Raw genomic sequence first — 26166 nt, 5'->3', positions numbered from 1 at the left:
CTTCAAAACAATGCATTTGTTGTAAAATCAGAACAGGGTTAACCCACAATTTGAACATCACTGAAAATATGTAAAGGTTGATAGTCTAAGTGCTTTTTCGGGTCATTTTTGTCTCCGTTTGGGGCAGTGAATTTTTAGAATTCAACGTTTCTCTACCTCAGCTTGCATTAAGCTTTGCAGTATAGGATATACATGTGAACGCTAGTGATCATGATTGGTTATTAGCATTTTGTGCTTTAAAAAAAATCACTGTTAGTCAAATCTTTTTTACTGTGATCACATATTTCTAGTTTTCATGTGTACTTCATGTATGAATTTGTCAGATCTTGGTCATTATGCCTTTTTTTTAATCTAAATGTCAATGGTTATTTTTCCATTTTTTAGCTTTTAAGATGATCAGAACATAACTGGTTTCCTTATTAAAATCAAGGGGTAAAAACAAATATGCTTTTACTAGCACCATTAAATCTAGAGAGAAAATAACGTTAGTGTAGCGAGGAGCGTTACAAAAACATTTGTATATGGTTCTAAAAACTATTTTATACTTATGACAAATTTAAACTATAATATTCTTAAACATAGAAGGAGAAAGACATGGTTTTGGGACTACCTCTGCTAAGTAATTTGGAATGATTAGAAGTAACCATTTAGCAATTTGCTTCATTCCTGTCAGTTTAATAAATACTGTTTTATCTGCTTCTCTCTTAAAACCTCATGTTGTAATATGTAGCCCCATATACTCTTTAGCTAATATTCTGCTTTTTTATGCTGGCAGCAAGTACCAATTATTTTGCAATCAAGAGTGCTCTAACACCCAAATACTTAGAACTTGCAAGAGTAGATTGGAGGTGGGAGAGGCTTTCTTAGAAAACACTCAACCCTCATGAGACATTTGGTTAATTTGTAATTTTGACAGTTTTGGTGAGGCTGGACTGGAAAATTGAGTTGTGTGGGGAATCCTGGAAAGTTACTAATTCCATTAAGAGATCCATACCAATTTTATAGCTAGTAAGCAATACTATGATCCTTGAAAACCTTGAGGCTATGCCTCAACATGTAACAAGTATAGGTTTTGAATTACCCATCACTCCCATAATTTACCTGAAACCCCATGTCTTTCCCAAAATGCTGTCACATTCTAGTTAAGAACTGACATTTTAGATAGTTGACTGTTTCTTTATCTGTTTTATATAAATCTTTTTTTTTTTTTTTTTTTTTGAGGAAGATTAGCCCTGAGCTAACTGCTGCAGTCCTCCTCTTTTTGCTGAGGAAGGCTGGCCCTGAGCTAACATCCGTGCCTATCTTCCTCTGCTTTATATGTGGGACACCTACCACAGCATGGCATGCCAAGCAGTGCCATGTCCGCACCCGGGATCTGAACTGGGGAACCCCGGGCCGCTGAAGTGGAATGTGCGCACTTAACCACTGCGCCGGCTCCTGTTTTATATAAATCTTACTTTACCCCCATAACCCTTATTAAAGAAAATAACTGTAATCGCCTTGAACAATAGGAATAAAGGGGCAGAGGAATGTGATTTAGAATCAAGACAAGGGCCTACTTAAATTATACCTACCCTCCTGGATTGATGGCTCAGGTGAGACTTGATGCCTAAAAGAGTACTCATAAGTGATGAGGGAGCATAGTGGAATTTCTCAATTGGTTTGGCGTTTTAAAGAGATGGGCAAGTACCTTACAATTGCTTATTGCTCCATAGTACACCATATCATTTGTTACCTGCTGAATTTTATGATTTTTAAGAAACAGATTTCACTTTCCATTTGATATTATTTACTGTGCATCTCCCTTCTCCCTCTCTTTCCCCCAACATCTTTTTCTCTAAAGGTGTTTAATTCAAGTTGATAGCATATTTTTCTCCTCCTTTATACTTTAAGGTAAATATATTTAAACACCTGTGAAAATACAGTCGTGTGTCACTTAACGACGGGGATACATTCTGAGAAATGCATCGTTAGTCGATTTTGTCATTGTGCAAACATAGAGTGCATACTTACACAAACCTAGATGGTATAGCCCACTTAGGCTATATGGTACTAGTGTTATGGGACTGCCGTCATTTATGCAGTCTATCATCAACCAAAATGTCATTATGCAGTGCATGATTGTACAGTAATGCAAAATCCTTAAAAGGTCATATTCAGTTGATTGATTTTGTTGCATTGGCAGAGTGAAGATAGTCCGAGTCCCAAGAGACAGCGCCTCTCTCATTCAGTCTTTGATTATACATCAGCATCACCAGCTCCCTCACCACCAATGCGACCATGGGAGATGACATCAAATAGGCAGCCCCCTTCAGTTCGACCAAGCCAACATCACTTCTCAGGGGAACGATGCAACACACCTGCACGCAACAGAAGGAGGTTAGTTGATTACAATTTATTTCTTAAATTTTTTCCCATTGGTAGACTTGTGAGTTTTTTTAACATCAGAAAGCATTTTTTCTGTAGGCATTTTATAAAGACATCAACACATCTGTATTCATACACTCACACATTGCGAAACAACATTGCAAATTGTTTAGATTCCCACACTAGATCATGAGAATTCATTTAGCTTGTGGTTGACAGATGCAGAAACTGAAAGAGGCTAAAGTGATCGTACCTAAAATCAATATGCCATTATATATGAATTCAGCTACCTTGTGGCTTAAGACTGTGGGCCAGCCTGCCATCCTGATTGTAGAAGAATGCATTTTTGTAGTTCATGACTGTAAGGAAATATGGAGACCCTAGAAATTTGCTGCATCTTCTCCAGTCCGTTCCTATTCCTACTGTATCTTCTAAGGCAATTGAGAGCTTAATTCGGTTTCTTATAAAACTGTGGAGTCTGTGGTATGAAAGAGTGACTGAGCAGTAGTTCCCCTCTCAGTTCTCTTTTCCATGGAAGTTGGCTCCTGCCTTTCTTTCCTTCCCAGAGGAATGCATTTCTTCCTGATCTTCTTCCTCTTCAGTTGTTGCCTGAGGTTGTCCATTTCTTCTTCCAGGGAAATCATGCATCCTTGGGCTGAGACAACTGTTTGCATGTCTGGGGTGCTGATAATCTCAGAAATACTGATAATCTTGAGTTAGGAAGGTGTTATGTACTGAATGTTTGTCGCTCCTCAAAATTCGTATGTTAAAGCCCTTAACCCCCACTGTGGCTGTATTTGGAGATGGAGCCTCTAAGAAAGTGATTAAGTTGAATGAAGTCATCAGGGTGGGGCGCTGATCCCATAGAATTAGTGTCCTTATGAGAAGAGGCACCAGAGAGCTCACTCTACTCTCTGTGGCATGTGAGGACACAGGGAGAACGTGGCCATCTGAAAGCCAAGAAAGAGTTCTTGCCAGAAACCAACCATGCTGGCACCTTGATCTTGGACTTTTAGTCTCCAGAACTGTGAGAAAACAAGTTTCTGTTGTTTAAGCCAACCTGTCTGTGGTATTTTGTTATGGCAGCCCTAGAAAGCTAATACTGCAGGATCTTAAAACCACAGTTCTTTGTTCCAAATGAGACAAAATAAACCTTTTTCTGTTGAGACACTAAGACTTTCATTACCTGGTTCCTTAAGTGAAATGATGTATGTCAACCAGGTAAAATATTTTATAGCTGTTAAGTATAATAACCAACTGTATTTTCTCATGCTATTTCAAGGCTAAGTACCTGCAGTATTTCTTTTTATTGTATGGTGAAATGTATCACACATTCAGAAGAACATGTAAAACAAGTGTATACTTAACACTTGGCTACATGTACCCAAACATTACACACACAAGTGTACCCAACACCCAGATTAAAATTCAACATTGTCAGTACCTCAGAATCCCCCCTTCTTCCTTTCCAGAGATTAAACCCTATCCTGTGACTTGTCATCATTCCCTTATACTTTTTAATGCCTGTAAATGTATTCTAAAAAAGTTTTGGTTTTTGCGTGTTTTATTTTCACTTAAATATGTTCTTCTTTGACTTTGTGTATTAAACATTCTGTTTTTAATGTGGGTAGCAATAGTTTATTTATTTTTACTGTGATATCTTTTGTTATATCAATATACCATAGTTTATGTGTCCATCTACTGTTGGATAATGGTTATGCCCAGTTTCTTACTGTTATAAAGAGTGCTACTAGGAGCCTTTATGTACACATCTCCTGGTGTATATAAGTCTAGGAGTACAGTTGCTAGGTCATAGGAAATGCTCTGAACCAGAAAGGGAGTCACAAGAAGTGTCTTTCCAGATGATAACAGTAACTAGCTATGGGTTCTTTTTTTTTTCTTTTTTTTTTTAATAAAGATTTTTTGTTTCCGTTTTCTCCCCAAAGCCCCCCGGTACATAGTTGTATATTCTTAGTTGTGGGTCCTTCCAGCTGTGGCATGTGGGATGCCACCCCAGCATGGCCTGATGAGCAGTGCCATGTCCGCGCCCAGAATCCGAACCAGCGAAACCTTGGGCCGCCGAAGCAGAGCTCACAAACTTAACCACTCGGCCAGGGGGTTGGCCCCTAGCTGTGGGTTCTTGAAGAGAAGCATCATGTTCTAGGTTCATGGAAACACAAAGGAGAAATAGGGGGCACTTACTAGAAAACCAGCTACAGGCTTGTTCTGCCCAGCAGTGTGTTATTCCTTTTAGTACTTCATTATAGGCTAGCTATAGCTTAGCTGCTAGATTTCTTCCCAGAAGTGGGCTATCCAGGCGTATGCAATATTCAGCAACAGTCTAGCATAATTTCAAATGCAAAGATGAGCACACAACCAGAAATTACCAAACATTTGAGGGAAGCCAACAAAGTGGAAGAAGGGCTGACTAAACTCAGTAAACAAAGAACTTGAGGAAACAGTTAATAGAACAAAGAATTTTAGAATAAGTGTCACATGAGAGAGACGCAAGAAGATATTATATCCATAAAAATCAACTAGAAATCTTAGTTAGTAAAACTTTAAAAACCCAATAAATGGGCAGAAAAAGTGTCTCAGTTCCTGGAAGATCAAGTTGAGGACTTTTCCCAGAATGTAGTATAAAAGGGCAAAATGGAAAGTGTGGGAAAGTTAGTTTAGATGCAGAGACAGAGCCATCAGTTCTAAATATGTCCAATATTTTCAAACAAAGACTATAGAAGGGAAACATTTTTAAAGAAATAATACAAAATCATTTTCCAAAATTGAAGAAAGACCGAATGTTGGACAAGATCTTGGTGAAGTTTCAGAACATATATCAAGGATAAATATTCGTGAATAGCCCAAGACAGAAAACTTGGAGTTGTACCAGCTCATATATCATTTAAGTGTAAAGCCAGAATATAAAAGCATTTCAAACATCAGAGACAAAAAAAGTTGACCAGCAAGAGATCCTCTCTGAAGGAATTATTAAATATTATACTCTGTCCAGGAAGCAGAAGAATAAATGCATGAAGTAGGATTCAAAACCATTGGTTTAGCAAAGGAAACAAGAAAGACATGTTCCAGACATATGTCTGAATAAAAGTCTACTGTTTAAAAAAGAGAAAGAAATACAGAAAAGATCTGAACATGAGGTAGAAACAGAGCAGAGAGAAGTAAAAGCGTATTAAGTTTTAATTTTCTCCCCAGGAATGCTGAGTAAATCTAGATGTTTTTAGAAAAATGGAAGTATGTGTTTAAAAATTTAAGGGTAATCAGTAGAAGAATAGAACTAGAACATAGAACTTCCATGCAGTGAAACAGGTAAACAACATATCCAGTCACACACTGCATAACAATGTTCAGTCAACCACCAACCACTTATATGATGGTGGTCCCATAAGATTAGTACCATCTAGCCTAGGTGTTTAGTAGGCTGTACCATCTAGGTTTATCTAAGTGCACTCTGATGTTGGCACGATGACAGAATTGTTAAGTGCTGCATTGCCTGTTTAGGAAACTCAGTCCAACAAAAGGCAAGTAAGTGAGACCAGGAGGGGACAGCTTTGTGCTAATTACAAGTGATAAACCTACAACAAAATGACAAAATACATATCTATCACTGGTATAAAGTCAAAGAAATATTTATCTGTCTTTTATCACTGTTTCTTATTTCTAGATTTCCGGATAATTCTGCTTCCTAAATGTTCTGTCACAAAGGCACACATAACAGAGATTCAATAAGAAGCAATACAGGAAAGATAGGGACCAAAATCGTAAAGGGACTTAGATGTCAGCACGAGGACTTGGATCTTAGTTTGTGTTTAGTTCCAAAGTTGTTGAAATTTTGGGGGTTTTTTTTCCTCCTTCTCCCCAAAGGCCCCCACTATATAGTTGTATATTCCAGTTGTCCTTCTGGTTCTGCCGTGTGGGACACTGCCTCAGCATGGCTTGATGAGCGCTAGGTCTGCGCCCGGATCCAAACCTGCGAAACCCTGGGCCACCAAAGTGGAGCATGCAAACTTAAGCACTCGGTCATGGGGCTGGCCTCTGTTGAAGTTATTTTTGAGTAAGGAAGTAAGAGCAAGTGGCAATAAGAGAATAAAACAATGTTAAAAGAGGCCCGTAAGGGTTGTGGACAGGTTGAGTATTTTTTTGGGAGGTGAGTGATCTGAACATACATATTCTGTTTGGATTTTAAGGTACACATTTTTTCGCATGTTAACATCGGATAAAGACTTAAAATTGATGACATATCTTAGTTGAATTGGCAGCTTTTTCTTCTTTTTAGTGATACATAAAACAATCCTTTAAAATATTTGTACACCTATAGATAGAGATATGTGTATGTACATGAGTTAGCATACATAGGTAAATTTTCTTGTTCTGTTCTCTTAGACTAGAAACAGTAACTACTGTGTAGCAGTGAGCACACCTAGTTTCTAAATACCATTCTGAAATTAAAGGAACCAGGGCTCTTTGGAGAACTGGTTCATTCCACAACTGGTGTAGGCAAAATACAAGATGAGCCTAGAACATATCGTGCCAGAAATTAAGGCAGTGCTCAAAAGGATAGGGACGTAGTGAAAGGGCACAGGGGCCAAAGCGCCAGTGCAAGTGGACGAAGTTGAAATGATTTGAACAACAAAGTAAAATGATTGTGTCGATTATAACCCAAAGAATAAATATCCATGATCCCATTCTGATCATAAATAACTAGATAAATAAATGGAGAGAAGCAACAATTCTTCCTTATAGAATTCCAATTAATACATGTAGAGGAAATGAGGTAAATAGGAAATCAGCATTAGAATACTGTGTAATAGTGATTGCTGAAGATCCATGCATGCTTGCTTAAATTTTTGGTGAAACTTTCAGCAGAAGCAGAATATTTGCATGGTCTCAGAGTATCTCCCCCCAAATGTTTGATAATTACAAAGGGAAGAATGGTCGTTTTGTAGTAGAGGGTCTTAGTAGATGCCAGTTTAGTCAAGTGATCAATGATACATACATATGCACTAGTGATACATATCAATATCGTGTGCCCCTTGATCTGATACACTGAAAAGGGCTTATCACCTCTGTGATATTCTTTCCAGTAATGCATTCACTCAGGCAGATTATGAGCAAACATCAGACAAACCCAGGTTGAGGGACCTTCTGTAGGGTAAATGTCTGTATGTCTTCAAAGGTATCAAAGTCATGCAAGACAAGGAAAAAATGAGGAACTATCAGACCGGAGAAGATTAAGGAGACATGACAACTATATGCAGTCATGGGATCCTGCATTGGATTCTGAAACAAGCAGGGGACATTGGTGGAAAAACTGAAGTCTAAGTACATTCTCTTGTTGAATTAATAGTACAATACCAGTTATTTTGATAATTTTTCTATGCTTATGGAAGATAATAGCATGAAGGAAAGCTAGGTGACAGTTGGGCAAAAACTGTACTAAAATTATCTCCGAATGTTTAAAAAGTGAGTTCTAAGGTGTATGGCATCTTAAAATCAATGAGGGGCCGGCCCGGTGGTGCAGCGTTAAGTTCGCACGTTCTGCTTCTCGGCAGCCTGGGGTTTGCTGGTTTGGATCCCGGGTGTGGACATGGCACCGCTTGGCAAAAGCCATGCTGTGATAGGCGTCCCACGTATAAATTAGGGGAAGATGGGCACGGATGTTAGCTCAGGGCCAGCTTTCCTCAGCAAAAATGGGAGGTTTGGCAGTAGTTAGCTCAGGGCAAATCTTCCTCAAAAAAAAAAAAAAAACAATGAAATACAACATGTAGATTTTGGAGCAAAGATACAAAAAGAAACATACTAAAAATAAAGATACAGAAGCAATTAATGGGGCAAGATATAATTAATGGTATCAAGAACACTGTTGAGTTAATGTTGCGAAGGAGTGGCCCTGTTTGCTTTAAGATTGGGCAGTTGGGAGTGAGAAGAAACAGATTTAGAGTTGCAGAGTGGGACAATTGAGGGAAAGGTGACCTGACCCCAGGAAAGATTGCTGAGGTGGCTTGTGCAGCTGTGTCTAGAAGGAGGCTGGGGGCTGTTTTACCTCTTTTGCCCAATGTGGAGTACATTTTGATGAGGACTGCTGCTTTTTCCAATTGTGTTGGTGTGAGCCATTGTAAAAAGCAGTGAAGATGAATTATGGAAATGTAGAGGAAAAAAATGAAAGTCTACTCACAATAACAACTGCTAAAATTTGTTAAACTACGTAGATGACTAGTCCATGGGGAGTAAAAGTGGTTTCTTTCAATAACCAGATTCTAACTCAAAATTCTGTATATTACTGGAATATATATGCTGACATGCAGTCATTTCCATTCTCAGCATTTACTCAGTTCTATTATATTTGCCAGTGTCAACAAATTAAATGTTCTTTAGTTATTTCATGTGTTTTCTCCTCTCATTTTCAAAAATTGCCATTTGGGGCATATGGGAACTATGTCTTTCTGTATGTTTTAGCCAAATAGACAAACATGAAGTACCCATTAGGCATATGTGGAATACTGGCAAGATATATGCAGATTAAAATTTTTTATATGATATTTATAAAGTAGAGCAAAAATAGTAGGTTCAACCATATGAAATTGCTGATATTTGACTATTTTTGGCCTATAAAAAGGACAGTTTCGTACAGTTAAACCAAAAAAAAATGACAGTGTTTGGCTATGGATTTCTAAATGCTTTTGGAGCTGAATACCAATTTTGTTTTCTTTTGTTATTTTTATTTATTTATTTTTATCCTTTCTTTTGTGAGGAAGATTGGCCCTGAGCTAACATCTGTTGCCAACCTTCCTCTTTCTTTTCCATCCCCAAAGCCCCAGTACATAGTTGTATGTCCCAGTTGTAAATTATTCTAGTTTTTCTATGTGGGATGCTACCTCAGCATGGCTTGATGAGCGATGAGTAGGTCCATGCCCAGGATCTGAACCTGTGAATCCCAGGCCACTGAAGTGGGGCCCACGAACTTAACCACTCGGCCATGGGGCTGACCCCATTATTTTTTTTAAAAACCGTATACGTTCTGTTTCAATTTGTAAGTTTTCAGAGCTGATGGAGAACCACAGTAATTATTTAGTACTCAAGCTTACCTTGGCATATCCTACTGATGGATTGCAAAGAAAGACAATACAGAATCTTGATTGGTCATAACAATAAACATTATAACGACCTTTTTGATATTTGCTGTATTACAGTCCTCCTGTCAGGCGCCAGAGAGGAAGAAGGGATCGTCTGTCTCGACATAATTCCATTAGTCAAGATGAAAACTATCACCATCTCCCTTATGCACAGCAGCAAGCAATAGAGGAACCTCGAGCCTTCCACCCTCCAAATGTGTCTCCCCGTCTGTTACACCCTGCTGCTCATCCACCCCAGCAGAATGCAGTAATGGTTGACATACATGATCAGGTAATGTAACAGAGTGTCTAGAAAATGCACTTGCTAAAATTTGGTGGCAGTTTATTGAGGTTGTTTTTTGTTGTAAATTTCTTTAATTTTACCTAAAAGGAAACACTGTTACCTAAAATGAAGCTGTTTCAGATAAGTCCATCTTTCTTCATAAGGATTGAAATTTAAATTCTATACAGCTTTGTTAGGAAGTTGAACTTTAAAAAATTAGGATCAAGGTTATGAAAGCTCAGAATGACTTCATATAATAGTTGGTTTGAAATGATTGATCGAGAATTGGTAGGAGATCAGACAGCTGGTCATGGTTTGAGTACATGTCCCTATGGCCCCTCTTCCTTCTACTTTCTTCTGGAATAATTCAAATGACAAGACAGTTCGGTGCATCTTTGCTCAAAGGTTTCCATAGGTCTCCAAGGAGATGGCAGGTACAAGACTGCATTTCCCTTTGTTCCTGCCAGGAACTGAAGGACTAGCTGAGGAGAGAGCTTGCCAGTGTTCGAGCCTGAAGATGAAGACAAAAACTGTATGATTTTCTGTGGAGTTTCTGAGGTCAAAAAAGACACAAATCTAGATGTATTCTTATAAAGTTGCTGAATTTGAAGGATAAGGAGAAAATCTTACAAGTTTATAGACATGAGAAATTTCAAAGGAAAGAGACTCAGACTAGCATCCCATTTTTCACCCACTACACTGGATGATAGAAAACAGTGAAAATACCGTCTGATGACAATTTGAAAGAAAATAATGATCTCGCCTAGATACCATTCTTAGGTCAAACATGTTCTACCCTTATGTTCGTGAAACACTTTAAAAAATTGATCAAGTAATAATAAGCTCTAAAAAGAGGTTTTTTCAGACCACATTCTTTGTGGTCATAATATAATAAAGCTATACATCATAAGTAAAAAACATTGATTTAAAAAATGATGATACTGAAATGTTTGAGGTGAGGTTATAATTAAAAGGAAAAATCTTCATATCAAAGTCAGTGGGACACACCTAAAGCTGTTTGAAAAAATTTTATAAACTTTTATTATTTATTTTTAAAATTGAGAATAAATGAACTAATTGCTTTAGTAATTAGAGAAAAAAAATAGCAGAGTAAGCCAAAAGGACTTGAGACGCTTAAGTTACCAGGAGAAACAACTAAAATTAATGATATGGAAATGTATTTTTTTTTCTTAAGGATTGGCACCTGATCTAACAACTGTTGGCAATCTTCCTTTTTATTTTTTCCCCTACTTTTTCTCCCCAAATCCTGCCAGTACATACTTGCATATTTTAGTTGTGGCATATGGGACACTACCTCAGCATTGCCTGATGAGCAGCGCCGTGTCCACACCCAGGATCCAAACTGGTGAAACCCTGGGCCGCCAAGTAGAGCTCCGGAACTTAACCACTCAGCCATGGGGCCGGCCCCTGGAAATCTATTTTTAAAGAAGGAAGTAACACAAAGAAAACCCAATCCTGGTGTTTTGAAAATTGAGAAGAATGGCACACCTCTTGTGAATGTGGCTAAGGAGAAAAGAACAAATGTAAAGAAGAGTAGAGATGATAAAAAGACATATATCCATACATCTGGGAAATATTCAAAGGATTTTCTTCAGATGTAAAACAAAAATAGCACCTGTTTGATAAGAGGTGTTGGGAGAATTAAGAGTTAGTCCATTTTGAGTACTTAAATTGGTACAAGTGGTAAGTGCTCAAGTATTACTTCATTATTAACTATTATAATGAAATTCTGTATATAACCTTGAGAGGATGAAAAGAAAACTTAAGAGGATGTTCCAAAAATTAACCTAGGAATAATAAGAAAATCTGAATTACCATAGAAGTGTGAAAGCTAATTGGGGATTTACCATTTAAAAGGCACAATGATGGCTTCACAGCTTTCTTCCTAACCTTTAAAGAAGGCTCATTTTAATAATAGATAAATGATTCCAGGCTGTTTTTGTTTTGTTTTTTTCTTTTCTTTCTTGTTTTTTTCTTTTTGAGGAGGATTAGCCCTGAGCTGACATCCACCACCAATCCTCCTCTTTTTGCTGAGGAAGATCGGCCCTGAGCTAACATCCATGCCCATCTTCCTCTATTTTATATGTGACATGCCTGCCACAGCGTGGCTTGACAAGCAGTATGTAGGTCTGCACCTGGGATCCAAACCGGTGAACCCTGGGCCGCCAAAGCAGAGCATGCAAACTTAACCGCTAGGTCACTGTGCTGGCCCCCAGGCTATTTTTTTTTTTTTTAAAGGTAAGTTCTCTATTTTATGAAGCCAGCATAGCTTTAATACCAAAAGCAAATAAAGATATAATCCCCAAAAAACTATGGGAAAAAATTCAGATACATAGAATTTCTAAATAGATGTCTAGAAAAAACGGTCTAGCAGTGTATCAAAAGAAGAATAACCATGGCTGAATGGTTAAGTTCACGCACTCCGCTTTGGCTGCCCGGGGTATTTTTGGTTCGGATCTCAGGCGATGTTGAGGCGGCGTCCCACACAGCGCAACTAGAAGGACCCACATCTAAAATATACAACTACGTACTGGGGGGATTTGGGGAGAAAAAGCAGGAAAAAAAGAAGATTGGCAATGGTTGTTAGCTCAGGTGCCAGTCTTAAAAAAAGAATATCATATGACCAATTAAGATTTATTTCAAGTAAGAGGATAGTTTAATATGAAAATACTCACATTACCTCAACAAATACAAGGAAAACTGTACTACATCAAAAGATGTTGAAAAAAAGTCAGTTAAAATTTAATAAAATAGAACAAGAAGGAAATTAGTTAAATACAATGAATAAAACAGCAAGTATGCTGATCCGTGAGAGACAAGTCAGCAACCAGAGAGATGCTTGCTCTATCCATTTTTATTTAATCTTATGTTAGAAGTTCTGCCAAATGCAATAAGACAATGTAGTAATGGATATAAAAGAATGAAAGAAATAATTGTATCTTTCTCCCCCTCGTCATATAATTGTAGAGGAAAACACAAGAGATTCTAGTTTAAAAGAATTTGATGTGGTGCCTAAATGCAAATTAAATGTAAAGAAAGCAAACGATAACATGTTGATCAGCTGATGAATAGATACAATATGGTATGTCCATATGATGGAATATTATTCACTCAAAAAGTAGTGAAGTACTGATTCATGCTACATCATGGATTAACCTTTAAAACATGCTAAGTCAAAGAAGCCAGTCACAGAAGGCCACAGATTGTATGATTCCATTTATATGAAATGTCTAGCATAGACAGATTCATAGAAATGGAAAATAGGAATAAAACTGCTTATCATTAGTAGAATGACAGAATAAATTATACCTCCATACCATGGAATGTAACGATTACAAAGAATTAATTAGAATTATGCCAGCAATGTGAGCAATATCTGCAACATATTGTTGAACAAGAAAAGCAAAATTGAGGAAAGTGTTATGTCTTATTTTGTGAAGCATGGCAATTAAATGTATGTATATAGATGGAACTGTATGAACACAGAGAAAAGTATGGAGAAATATATACTAGGCCTGAGAGGTAGGTACTAAAGTGAAGGGAAGGGGAAGGTGGTTAGGCATGGAACCAAAGAGAGAAAAGGAAAAGTCAGATCTCATTTATGTAAAATTATGTCTTGGGGGGCTGGCCCCGTGGTTAAGTTCGTGTGCTCCGCTGCAGGCGGCCCAGTGTTTCGTTGGTTCGAATCCTGGGCGTGAACATGGCACTGCTCATCAAACCACGTTGAGGCAGCGTCCCACATGCCACAACTGGAAGGACCCACAACGAAGAATATACAGCTGTGTACCGGGGGGCTTTGGGGAGAAAAAGGAAAAAATGAAATCTTTAAAAAAAAAAATTATATATTGCGTCTGCATATGGAGAAATGAAACAATTACGTAAGTAAATACCAGAACAACCCAAGATGTAGAAAACCTGAACAGACCAATAGCCATGGCAGAAATTGAAGCCATAATAAAAAGCTTGTCTTCAGAAATTACATCTGACTTCTTTCTAATCTCTAAGGAAATGAAAATTCCAATTTAAACTATTCCTGATTATAGGAAAAGATACAAAGCTTCCAAGTATACTTTGTGAAGCTTGCGTACGTAACCTTATAATAAAACCTCATAGACAGTATCACGGAAGAAGGCTGTCAGCTAGTTTCCCTTTGGAAGACAGATGCAGGTGTTTTAAATAGTAAACCATAGCTGGTGATACAGTAAGAGAGTCTATTAGAATTATTGGAAGAATGATTATTAGAGTTTATTCTGTCAGTGCAGGTTAAGTAAACATTAGGAAATCTTTCAAGGTAATTGATTTCATCAGTATAAAGGGAAAATGTTTTATTTTGTTAATGGTTGCAGAAACTGTAAATTTAGTCATCATTTCTTTTTTTAATTTTTTTTGTAGTGAAATGTTTGATGTCTTTTTTTATGGAGGTAACATTGGTTTATAACATTATATAAATTTCAGGTGTACATCATGTTTCGATTTCTGTGTAAACTACATGCTGTTCACCACCCAAAGACTAATTACCATCCATCACCATACACATGTGCCCAGTGACCCCTTTCACCTGTCTCCCTCCCCCCTTCCCCTCTGGTAACCACCAGTCCAATCTTTGTATCTATGTGTATGTTTGTTGTTGTTTTTATCTTCTGTTTATGAGTGACATCATATGGTATCTGACTTTCTCCCTCTAACTTATTTCACTTAGCATAATGCCCTCAAGTTCCAATCATGTTGTTGCAAATAGCAAGGTTTCATCTTCTTTTACAGCTGAGTAGTAGTATACCATTGTGTATATATAGCACATATTTTTTTTTTCCATTTGTCCCTTTGTGGGCGCTTAGGTTGTTTCCAAGTCTTGGCTATTGTGAATAATGCTGCAGTGAACATAGGGGTGCATGTATCTTTATGCATTCATGTTTTCATGTTCTTTGAATAAATATCAGCAGTGGAATAGCTGGATCATATGGTAGTTCTATTAATTTTTTGAGGAATCTCCATGCTTTGTTCCATAGTGGTTGCGCTCGTTTGCCTTCCCACCAGCGGTGTATAAGAGTTCCCTTTTCTCCATATCCTTTCCAACACACGTTAATTCTTGTCTTGTTAATTATAGCCATTCTGATGGGCGTGGGGTGATATCCCATTGTTGTTTTGATTTGCATTTCCCTGATAATTAGTGATGTTGAACATCTTTTCATGTGCCTGTTAGCCATTTGTATATCTTCTTTGGAAAAATGTCTATTCACATCTTTTACCCATTTTTTAATTAGGTTGTTAGCTATTTTGTTGTTGAGATGTATCAGTTCTTTATCTATTTTGGATTTTAACCTCTTGTCATATATATGGTTTGCAAATATCTTCTCCCAGTTGTTGGGTTATGTTTTCATTTTGTTCATGGTTTCCTTTGCTGTGCAGAAGCTTTTTAGTTTGCTGTAGTCCCATTTATTTATTTTTTCTTTTGTTTCCCTTACCTGGTCAAACATGGTCTTTGAAAATATGCTGCTAAGACTGATGTCAAAAAGCGTACTGCGTGTGTTTTCTTCTGTGAGTCTTACGGTTTCAGGTCTTACATTCAAGTCTTTAATCCACTTTGAGTTAATTTTTGTGTGTGGCATGAGATAATGGTCTACTTTCATTCTTTTGCATATGGCTGTCGAATTTTCCCAACCACTTATTGAAGAGACTTTCCTTTCTCCATTGTATGTTCTTGGCTCCCTTGTCAGAAATGAGCTGTCCATAGATATGTGGATTTATACCTGGCCTCTTGATTCTTTCATTGACCTGAGTGTCTGTTTTTCTACCATTACCATGCTGTTTTGATTACTGTAGCTTTGTAGTATATTTTGAAATCAGGGTGTGTGATACCTCCAGCTTTGTTCTTTTTCCTCAGGATTGCTTTGGCTATTCAGGGTCCTTTGTTCCATATAAATTTTAGGATTCTTTGTTCTATTTCTGTGAAAAATGTCTTTGGAACTTGATAAGGATTGCATTGAATATGCAGATTGCTTTAGGAAGTATGGGTGTTTTAACTATGCTAATTTTTCCAATCCAAGAGCATGGAATGTCTTTCCATTTCTTTGTGTCTTCTTCAGTTTCTTTTTTTTTTTTTTAAGATTTTATTTTTTTCCTTTTTCTCCCCATAGTCCCCCAGTACATAGTTGTACATTCTTTTTTTTTTTTTGAGGAAGATTAGCCCTGAGCTAACTACTGCCAATCCTCCTCTTTTTGCTGAGGAAGACTGGCCCTGAACTAACATCCGTGCCCATCTTCCTCTACTTTATACATGAGACGCCTACCACAGCATGGCTTTTGCCAAGTGGTGCCATGTTCGCACCCAGGATCCGAACTGGCTAACCCCAGACCACCAAGAAGTGGAATGTGCGCACTTAACCGCTGTGCCGACCCCCATAGTTGTATATTCTTAGTTGTGGGTCCTTCTAGTTGTGGCATATGGAATGCCACCTCAGCATGGCCTGATGCGCAGTGCCATGTCCACACCCAGGATTCAAACTGGCGAGTCTCCGGGCCGCCACAGCAGAGTGCGCGAACTTAACCACTCAGCCACAGGGCTGGCTCCTTCTTCACTTTCTTTCAACAATCTTTTATAGTTTTCAGTGTGTAGGTCTTTTATCTCTTTGGTTAAATTTATTCCTAAATATTTTATTCTTTTTGTCACAATTGTAAATGAGATTGTATTCTTAATTTCTCCCACTTCGTTGTCAGTGTGTAGAAACACAACTGATTTTTCTATGTTGATTTTGTATCCTGCAACTTTATTCACTTATTATTTCTAAAAATTTTTTGGTAAATTCTTTGAGGTTTTCTATATATAAAATCATGTCATCTGCAAATAGTGACAGTTGCACCTCTTCCTTTCCAATTTGGATCCCTTTTATATCTTTTTCTTGCCTGATTGCTCTGGCTAGGACTTCCAGTACTATGTTAAATAAGAGTAGTGAAAGTGGGCATCCTTGTCTAGTTCCTTTTCTTAATGGGATAGCTTTCAGTTTTTCTTCATTGAGAATGATATTAGCTGTAGGTTTGTCATATATGGCCTTTATTATGTTGAGATGCTTTCCTTCTATACCCATTTTATTCAGAGTTTTTATTGTAAATGGATGCTGTATCTTGTCACATGCTTTCTCTGTATCTATTTAAATGATCATGTGGTTTTTATTCTTCATTTTGTTAATGTGGTGTATCATGTTGATTGATTTGTGGATGTTGAACCATCCCCGCATTCCTGGAATGAAACCCACTTGATCATGATGTATGATCTTTTTAATGTATTGTTGTATTCAGTTTGCTAGTATTTTGTTGAGGACTTTTGCATTGATGTCATCAGTGATACTGGCCTGTAATTTTCTTTTTGTGTGTTGTCCTTGTCTGGTTTTGGTATCAGGGTGATGCTGACTTCATAGAATGAGTTAGGAAGCTTCCTCTCCTCTTCACTTCTTTGGAAGCATTTGAGAAGGGTAGGTATTAAGTCTTCTTTGAATGTTTGGTAAAACTCACCAGGGAAGCCAGCTGGTCCTGGACTTTTGTTTTTTGATTGCTGTTTCAATCTCCTTACTGGTGACTGGTTTATTCAAATTCTCTATTTCTTCTTGATTCAGTTTTGGAAGGTTGTATGATTCTAAGAACTTATCCATTTCTTCTGGATTATACAATTTGTTGTTGTTGTAGTTTTTCATAGTATTCTCTTATAATCTTTTGCATTTTTGCATTTTTGTGTGTTTATTTTAGGTTTCTGGTTTGTGATTACCCTCAGGTTCACATATAATAACCTACATAAATAGCAATCTGTATTAAGTTGATGGTCTTTTCAGTTTGATCTCTTGCTAAAAGCTGTACTCTTTTATTGCCCTCCTCCCACATTTTATGTTTTTGATGTCATATTTAATCTCTTTTTTTGTGTGTATGTATCCATTAACCTCTTGTCTTGGAAATAGATAATTTTAGTACTTTTGTCTTTTGACCTTCATATTAGCTTTCTAGGTGGTTGATCTGCTAACCTTTACTGTATATTTGTGATTTGATTTGATTTGATTTTTTATTATTTTCTTATTCCTACTTGTGGTCTGTTCTTTCCCACTTAAGTTCCTTTAACTTTTCTCGTAAGGCTGATTTATTCATGATAAACTCCTTTAGTTTTTACTCTTCTGGAAAACTTTTTCTGTCCTTCCATTCTGAATAGCAACCTTGCCAGATAGTGTTCTTGGCCGCAAGTTTTTGCTTTCAGCACTTTAAATATATCTTGCCACTCCCTTCTGGCCTGTAAGGTTTCTGCTGAGAAGTTGGTGATAGCCTTCTGGGGTTTCCTTTGTATGTAACTTGTTGCCTTTCTCTTGGAGCTTTTAGGATTCTCTTTTTCTCTTTAGTTCTTGACATTTTAATTAAGGTGTCTTGGTGTGGGCCTCTTTGGGTTTATCTTGTTTCGTGCTCTCTGTGCTTTCTGTACCTGGATGTCTGTTTCCTTCCTTAGATTAGGAAAGTTTTCAACTATTATTTCTTTGAATAGATTCTCTGCCCCTTTATCTCTCTCTTCTCCTTCTGGGACACCTATAATATGGATGTTAGTGTGCTTGATGTTGTCTAAGAGGTCCCTTCGACTGTCCTCACTCTTTTTAATTCTTTTATCTGTTTATCTCGGTCAATTTCTTCTAGTCTTTCGTCCAGCTCTGATCCATTCTTCTGTATCATCTCCTCTGCTATTGATTCCTTCTATTGAGTTTTTCATTTCCATTATTGTATTCTTCATTTCTGATTGTTTCTTTTTTATATTTTCCAGTTCTTTGTTGAAGTTCTCACTGTATTCATCTGTTCTTCTCCCAAAATCAGTGAGCATCTTCATGACTATGAGTTTGCATTCTTTATCAGGTAGATTGTTGATCTCTGTTTTGTTTAGTTCTTTTTCTCAGGATTTGTCCTAGTCCCTTATTTGGAACATATTCCTTTGTGTCCTCGTTTTGCCTCTTTGTCTTGTTTATATCTATCTATTAGGTAGATCAGCTACATCTCCTGATCTTGAAGAAGTGGCCTTATGTAAGAGATGCCTTACGAGGCCCCACGGGGTGCTTTCACCTTGTTACTTGTTCCAGATGTTCCAGGAGCGTCCTCTGTGTGGGCTACATGTGTCCTTCTCTTGTGGCAGGGTTGCTCTTGCTGCAGGTGCACAGGGAAGCTGGACTGTCCCCCTGGCTGGCTGGTTGTAATGCTCAGTTGCCTGCAGCTGCTGTGGTCCCTTCAGTCACTTTATCAGGCATGGGGACCCCCAGCACAGTTGGCTGCAAGGTCTGATAACACATTCGTGCTGCAGTTTCTCTGTTAAGTGAGTAGGCCCCCAGCATGGCTGGTTGCTTTGCACAGGGGCTCACAATTGCTGTAGTCCTCCATCCTGCAAGGCTTTTGTCAGCTGTCTCAGTAGTGTAACTGGGTGGGCCCATGCCTGGGCCTGGCAGCACACAGTTGTTCCAGGCGTTGGAAGGTGGGGCAGATCCCTGTATGGCTGCTTGAGAAGCACAAGTCTGCTGCAGCTGACAAGCCCCACCACCTGCAGGCCCACACACCCTGTCCACGTAGTCCTGCCCCGTGCACCTACCCCACCACACTGAAGCGGACCCACCCGCCCTGCTGCAGAGGCCCCACACACTCTGCCAGTGTGGGCCTTACCCTCATGCACACCCTGCCCCGCAAAGGTGGACCAACTTGCCCTCCTGCAGGGATCCCACACATCTGCCTATGCAGGCCCACAAGTTGCCTGAGGGCTTGCTGGTAGGTGGGGCCCGTCCTTAGGGTGGGCTGCTTGCCCTGGCTGAACTGCATGAAATTTGTGCTCTAGTGTACAGGGCACACCCTTGCGCTAACAGATCAGGGGAAGAACTCCAATGGCGTCTACCAGCATGTGTGTCAGCGTGCCTGTACTAGGTCACAGTAATGGCTGCCGCCAATGTCTCAGTCTCTGGGGAGGTGGCCTCAGTTGCCTCCTACCTCCCTAAGATACACCCAGAGCCTATCAAGTGAGTCTGTTTTCACCAAAGGACTGTGAACGCTTCTTTCTGGTGATTTGTTTTGCTTTCCAAAATGGGTGAATTTATACGTGGGCCCTTCAAGCACAGACTTTTTCTGTGTTCAGTAGTTTTTCTTGAAGTATTCCCGTAGTTGTTAATAGGCAGGAAAGCCAGATACTATGACACTCATCTTGGTTGTGCTGAGTTTAAGTGCTGCTTATTGTGGCAAAGCTGTGCCGCTCAGATCCCCAGCTTCTCTAGGGAAAGCTTTGTACCTTAACATTGCTCCTGGTCATGAAGCACCACTTCTAGAATATGGCTTTTTTCCTTCCAGAAAGATACTTCTGCCTCTTCCACCTCAGTCAGCACTCTCCCCTTGTCGTGGAGGTTCTTTTAACCAGTTTCCAGTTCTCTCTCGGGTAATTGTTCCAATTGTTGTAAATTTGTTGTGTATGTGAGAGGAGGTGAGTTCAGAGTCCGCCAACTCTGCCATCTTCCTAGCAATCCTAGCCGTCATTTCTAATAAGAGGTCTTAAAAAATATGGAAATGGGACTTTTATTTTCTAGATCTCTAGGCAAGGTAATTGAGAGTATTCCCATTGCTGAAGGAGAACTGAGTATGATAGATAAAATATTAACAATATCCTAGGGGCCAGCCCAGTGGCGCAGTGGTTAAGTGTGCATGTTCCATTTTGGCGGCCAGGGGTTTCACCAGTTGGGATCCTGAGTGCAGACATGGCATCGTTTGGCAAGCATGCTATAGTAGGTGTCCCACATATAAAGTAGAGGAAGATGGGCACGGATGTTAGCTCAGGGCCAGTCTTCCTCAGCAGAAAAGAGGAGGATTGGCAGCAGATGTCAGCTCAGGGCTAATCTTCCTCAAAAAAAAAAATCCTAAAATTTAAGATCAAAGGAGCTTAAAGATCAGAACGAATTGCCAGGTCACAATCTAAGGGAGAGTGTGGATGCTAGTTCTGTCCTGAGGGCATTTGTTCATTTGTGCAACTTGAACTTCAATGTTAAGTCTATCAGGAGGCAAAGGGGACAGAAATCAAAGACCACTTAAGTTTAAGGAGTCTCCTCCTACATAGGAGAGTCTTCCTGAGGTAAGTTGGCAGCTTAAAGGGCTGTATCCTCAGGATAAGAGTGACCAGAAGGAAATGTAATTTGCATCCAGATTCACATCAGTCTGTGAAATGTTTAAAGTATTTGAGACCACAGAAGTGTAGAAAACATGCAAATTATCTTTGGAGGAAGGAATCTTCATTCTAGTTATCAAAGAATTCCCTCAAATAAGTTTTCAAGGACAGTAAGCAGTAAACAAAGTTAATCAGGTACATGAAGAAAGAAGGACTATAAGTGAAAACCAATAGAAGCAGGCCTAGGGTGAGTTCAGATAACCTATTTTAAAGAGTATATTTAATGGTGAAACTTTGAGTGCTTTTCTGCTGATACCTGGAATAAGCCAGGATGATCACTATCACCACTTTTAGTCAGTATTGTTCTGGAGGCTCAGCCAGGACAGAAGGCAGGAAAAAGAAAGGTTATAAGAATAAGAAAAGAGCAAATAACAACCATCAGTATTTGCAGAGGAAATGATTATATGGATAGAAAATCCCAAAGCATCTTAGGTAAAGTATTAGAATTAAGAATTGAGCAGGTTGATAGGTTACAAAAACAAGTATACAACAATCAGTTGTATTTCTTTATACCAGAATCTAAAATAATTTAAAAAGTGCTTTTTAAAAGATATATTTACATTTAACAATCCAGTTTTTTCAACAGGTAAGCTATAGAGATGAGGAGACCTACAAGTGGTAACTATAAATTTAAAGAGATGTTCTAATTAATTGCAATATGTAAACCATTTTTGGATCCTGGTTGAGAAGAAGAAGAAACTGAAAAAATCATTTATGATATTGATGACAATTGGAATTTTGAACAGTGACTTAATATTTTTAAGGAACTTTTTTCTTAAGTATATTGTTACTGCTATCATGGTTATTTTAAGTATTCTTTTTTTTGGAACTATGTGCTTAAATATCTATTAAATGATGGGTTCTTGGGATTTGCTTCAACAAAGTACAGGAAAGGGAGAAGTTGATGGTTGATTGGCTATGGTTTAATGGTTTTGGATTCTAGGTGGTGGATATGAAGATTCATTATACTACTATTGAGCATGTTTGAAATTCTTAATAAATATGCAAATTAAAAAGTACCATCGAGTGCCATCCCTGGTTGGCCTAATGGTTAAGTTTGGTGTGCTCCACTTTGGTGGCCCAGGTTCAGCTCCCAGGTGTGGATCTATAGCACTCGTCTGTCAGTGGCCATGCTGTGGTAACAGCTCACATACAAAAAGAGGAAGATTGACAACAGGTTTTAGCTCAGGGTAAATATTCCTCAGCAAATAAATAAATTTAAAAATTCTCAAAAGAAAAAAAGGTACCATTGAAAAATCAAAATAATATGAAGGAAGTTAAGAGTCAGTCTTAACAAAAAATGTTCAAGACCTCTACGTAGAAGGTTATAAACCTTTGTTGAGGCAGTTTAAAGAAAATCTAAATACTGAGAGATCTGATTGGAAAGATCCAATTTTGTAAAAACTGTCCATTGTCAAAGCTGACATATAGAATATGTAGAATTAGTATAATCCCAAGTAAATTTTAAGTAAGTTTTTGGTATAACTTGAGAAGCTGATTCTGCAGTTTGTCTGGCGTTTTAAAGGACTTGGAATCATCTAGAGCAGAAGAGGGCAAACTGTTGCTGGCTGTTTTTATGGAGTTTTATTGGAATACAACTATGCCTATTTGTTTATTGTCTATGCCTGCTTTGTGTGGAGACCAGGATGGCCCACAAGCCTAAAACATTTACTTTCTGGCCCTTTATGAAATAGTTGGCCAGCTGACACTCTGGTCTAGAGTCGCTAAGATGAAGTGTGTCCTGGATCGTTTATTTGATCAGCAGCAGCATCACCTAGACGTGTGGGAAATGCACAATGTCAGACTGTCCACTAGACTTACCGATTGGAAACTCTGGGTTTGGACCACACAGCAGCCTTTCCCCAGGTGGCTCTGCTGCATGCTGCAGTTAAGAGAACCACTGGTCTGTAATCCTGAAGAGCAAGGTGGGCAGAGTAGCTCTTCCAGTTATTAGGACTTAAAAAGCTGTAGTAATGAAGGCGTTTATGCCAGAATAATTAAATAGGCTAATGAAATAGAATATACAGCTCAGAAATGAACCAACACATTTATGAAATATGACTATGGATGAGTTGGGAAAAGACAAACTCTTAATTAATGATGCTTGGACAATTGGGTATCCAAATGAAAACATGAACCTGGATCCTTTATCTCATACTATTCATGGAATTCAATTTCAGGTGGATTAAAGATATAAATGTTAATGGCAAAACTATAAGCTTTTAACAAAGTAACATAGGAGTAGCTTCATGACCTTAAATAGGGAAGGCTTTCTTGAATAAGACATAGGAAAAGCACTAACTGTACAGAGAACTGTTGATGAATTAAACTTCATTAAATAAAGAACTTGTGTTCATTGTCAGAAATAGACTTAAACGTATATTGGTCACTTAATTTTTGACAAAGGAATTGAAGGAAAGAAAAGAAGGTCATTTTTAATGATGGTATGGAAATCACTGGATATCCACGTGGATGAGTTTGAACCTCGGCTCCTATTTCATATCATACACAAAAATAAATTTAGGTTCTAGATCTAGATGTGAAAGGTAAAAGAATAATAATAAAGGAGATTGTCTTCATGAGGTAGGCAAACTTTTCTTAAACAGGATATATAAAGTACTAGCCATTGATAGAACTGTGACATTGGATTTCATTAAAATAAAAAATTTCTGCCCATCCAAAGATATTTTAAAAGTGAAGAAGCAAGCCACTGCCCAGAAGAAAATATTCACAATACTATTTCTGAGAAAGGACTAGGATCCAGAACATAAAGAGAAATTCAGTGTACATTTCCATTAAAATCAGATATATATGATAGGTACCTATGAGTATCATTTTTGAAGAGTCTTTATCAGTAAAGTGAAAAGACAAGAAAAGTAAATAATTGTGTTGAATCTTAGCAGATATAGTTGTATACGTAGGAAAGGAAATAGATTTTAGTGTTTAAAAATAGCATAAAGAAATTGGTAAGGTTGTTAGATTCAAGATACATAAATAAAAATTAGTAACTTTTCTCGTTATTAGCACTAGCCAATTTATAAAGAAAACTTTTTTCTTTTTGGTGAGGAAGATTTGCCCTGAGCTAACATCTCTGCCAATCTTCCTCTAATTTTGTACGTGGGATGCCTTCACAGCATGGCTGATGAGTGGAATAGGTCTGTGCTTGGGATCCGAACCCTCGAACTCAGGCTGCTGAAGCAGAGTGCATGGAACTTTAACCACTTGCTCATGGAGCTGGCCCCATGAAAGCTAATTTCTTGAAGAACAGTACCACAGTATTGAACATGTGGTGGCATAATATTCCAGTGAAAAGCCTTAAGGTAAAATTATGTCTTTTGTAAAATAACAGAACATTTAATACAATTGAATTAGTATAAATCAAGATACCAGTTCATTTTGAAACTGGATAAAATTGAGTTTATTTGCATAAGAATAAAGGTGTGAAAATGGCCACAAAATAAAATGAAAAGAAAATACGATAACAAGGAGAAATTTGCCTTACTCATCTTAACTTTTCTAGTAAGATTCTATAATTAAAACAGCACAAGTTGGCACAAAATAGATCCAAGTATTTGTGAGAAGTTATTGAATGGAAAAAAGCTGGTGTTTCAGTTTAGAGGAAGAAGGATGGTTTAGTAAATGGAACAGGTATAATTGCAAGAAAATATTAGAGCCCTACTTCACACTATAAACAAAAACAGGTTTTAGTTGGAGTATAAATTAAATGTAAAAAATAAAAGTGTAAGGGGCCAGCCCCATGGCGAAGTGGTTAAGTTCACGCTCTCCGCTTCAGTGGCCCAGGGTTTTGGCAGTTCGGATCCTGGGTGTTGACATGGCACCACTCATAAGGCCAGGCTGAGATGGTGTCCCACATAGTACAACCAGAGTCACTCACAGCTAGAATACACAACTATGTTCTGGGGGGAGTCGGGGACGCTTTGAGGGGGAAAAAAGAAGATTGGCAACAGTTTGTTAGCTCAGATGCCAATCTTTAAATAAATAAATAAAAGTATTAGAAATTTTAGGAGGACATTTGTATAACCTCATCAATAGAGGAAACCCAAAAGCTACATTTTAACTATAGTAAAAAAATATAAGATCATGAAAGATAAAATTTACTGTTAAAGGGTTTATCAAAAGATAAAACATAGACTGGGAAGATATTTTTGTTAGACATAACAAGCAATAAGTTCGTGTATCTTTTTTTTTAAGATTTTATTTTTCCTTCTTCTCCCCAAAGCCCCCTAGTACATAGTCGTATATTTTTAGTTGTGGGTCCTTCTAGTTGTGGCATGTGGGGCAACCACTTCAGCATGGCCTAATGAGCAGTGCTAGGTCCGTGCCCAGGATCCAAACGGCAAAACCCCGGACCACCAAAGCATAGCATGTGACACATAGCACTGTGTCACAGGGCCATCCCCCCGTATCTCTAATTAAAAAACAAAACTATAGGGGCCAGCCCAGTGGCGAAGCAGTTAAGTTTGCACATTCCGCTTCGACGGCCCGGGGTTCACTGGTTCAGATCCCGGGTGCCGACATGGCACCACTGATCAAGCCATGCTGTGGTAGGCATCCCACATGTAAAGTGGACAGTCTTCCTCAGCAAAAAGAGGAGGATTGGCAGCTGATGTTGGCTCAGGGCTAATCTTCCTCAAAAAAAAAGAGGGGGAAAAAAAACTATAAATGAATGTGACAGACAACCTAATAGAAAATGGGCAGTGAGCAAAGGATATAGATTATTTACAGAAAAGGAAATCTAAATGGTTAATAAAAATATTAAAAGATACTTAACCTCTGATCAGAGAAGTGCAAAGTTAAAGCAAGCATGTTGTTACTGTTTCTTTCTTCTTCAGGTAGGTCAGCAGGCTGTACTGCAAGTGTATCCACCTTGACTGGAGGTGCTGGGAAATGGGCCCTGTTGTTGGAGTTGTGACTTAACTCCATCCAGCCTTTTGCAAAAGTTTACAGTACATCCACCCTTTTACCCAGGAATCCCTCTGAAATAAATGAAGCTACTAATACGTAGGGATGTATGTTCAATGAGATTTTTTAGGCTTCTGTTTATATTGGCAAAAGAGTGAAAACAACTTGAATCCATTAGTGTATGAATGACAGGGCTGTATTAAGGGATTGTACTTGAAGTATCCAGCTGGTATCAAAAAGAATGA

At 38.2% G+C, this 26166-nt stretch overlaps 1 protein-coding gene across 12 annotated transcripts in view; it reads left to right on the top strand.

Moving 5' to 3' along the window:
• The window catches only part of RNF38 (ring finger protein 38), a 161324-nt gene that overhangs the window by 116923 nt on the left and 18235 nt on the right, over positions 1–26166 (top strand). For all 12 annotated transcript variants that reach the window (XM_070595742.1, XM_070595741.1, XM_070595738.1 and 9 more), the window contains 2 exons: positions 2186–2379; positions 9573–9786. In XM_070595742.1, the coding sequence (XP_070451843.1) occupies positions 2186–2379; positions 9573–9786 (408 nt within the window). The remainder of the gene's footprint in view (positions 1–2185; positions 2380–9572; positions 9787–26166) is intronic.

This window comes from Equus przewalskii, chromosome 26 (assembly GCF_037783145.1).
Source record: "Equus przewalskii isolate Varuska chromosome 26, EquPr2, whole genome shotgun sequence".
In the NCBI taxonomy this organism is placed as follows: domain Eukaryota; kingdom Metazoa; phylum Chordata; class Mammalia; order Perissodactyla; family Equidae; genus Equus; species Equus przewalskii.
This window is presented reverse-complemented; position numbering and strand designations above follow the sequence as displayed.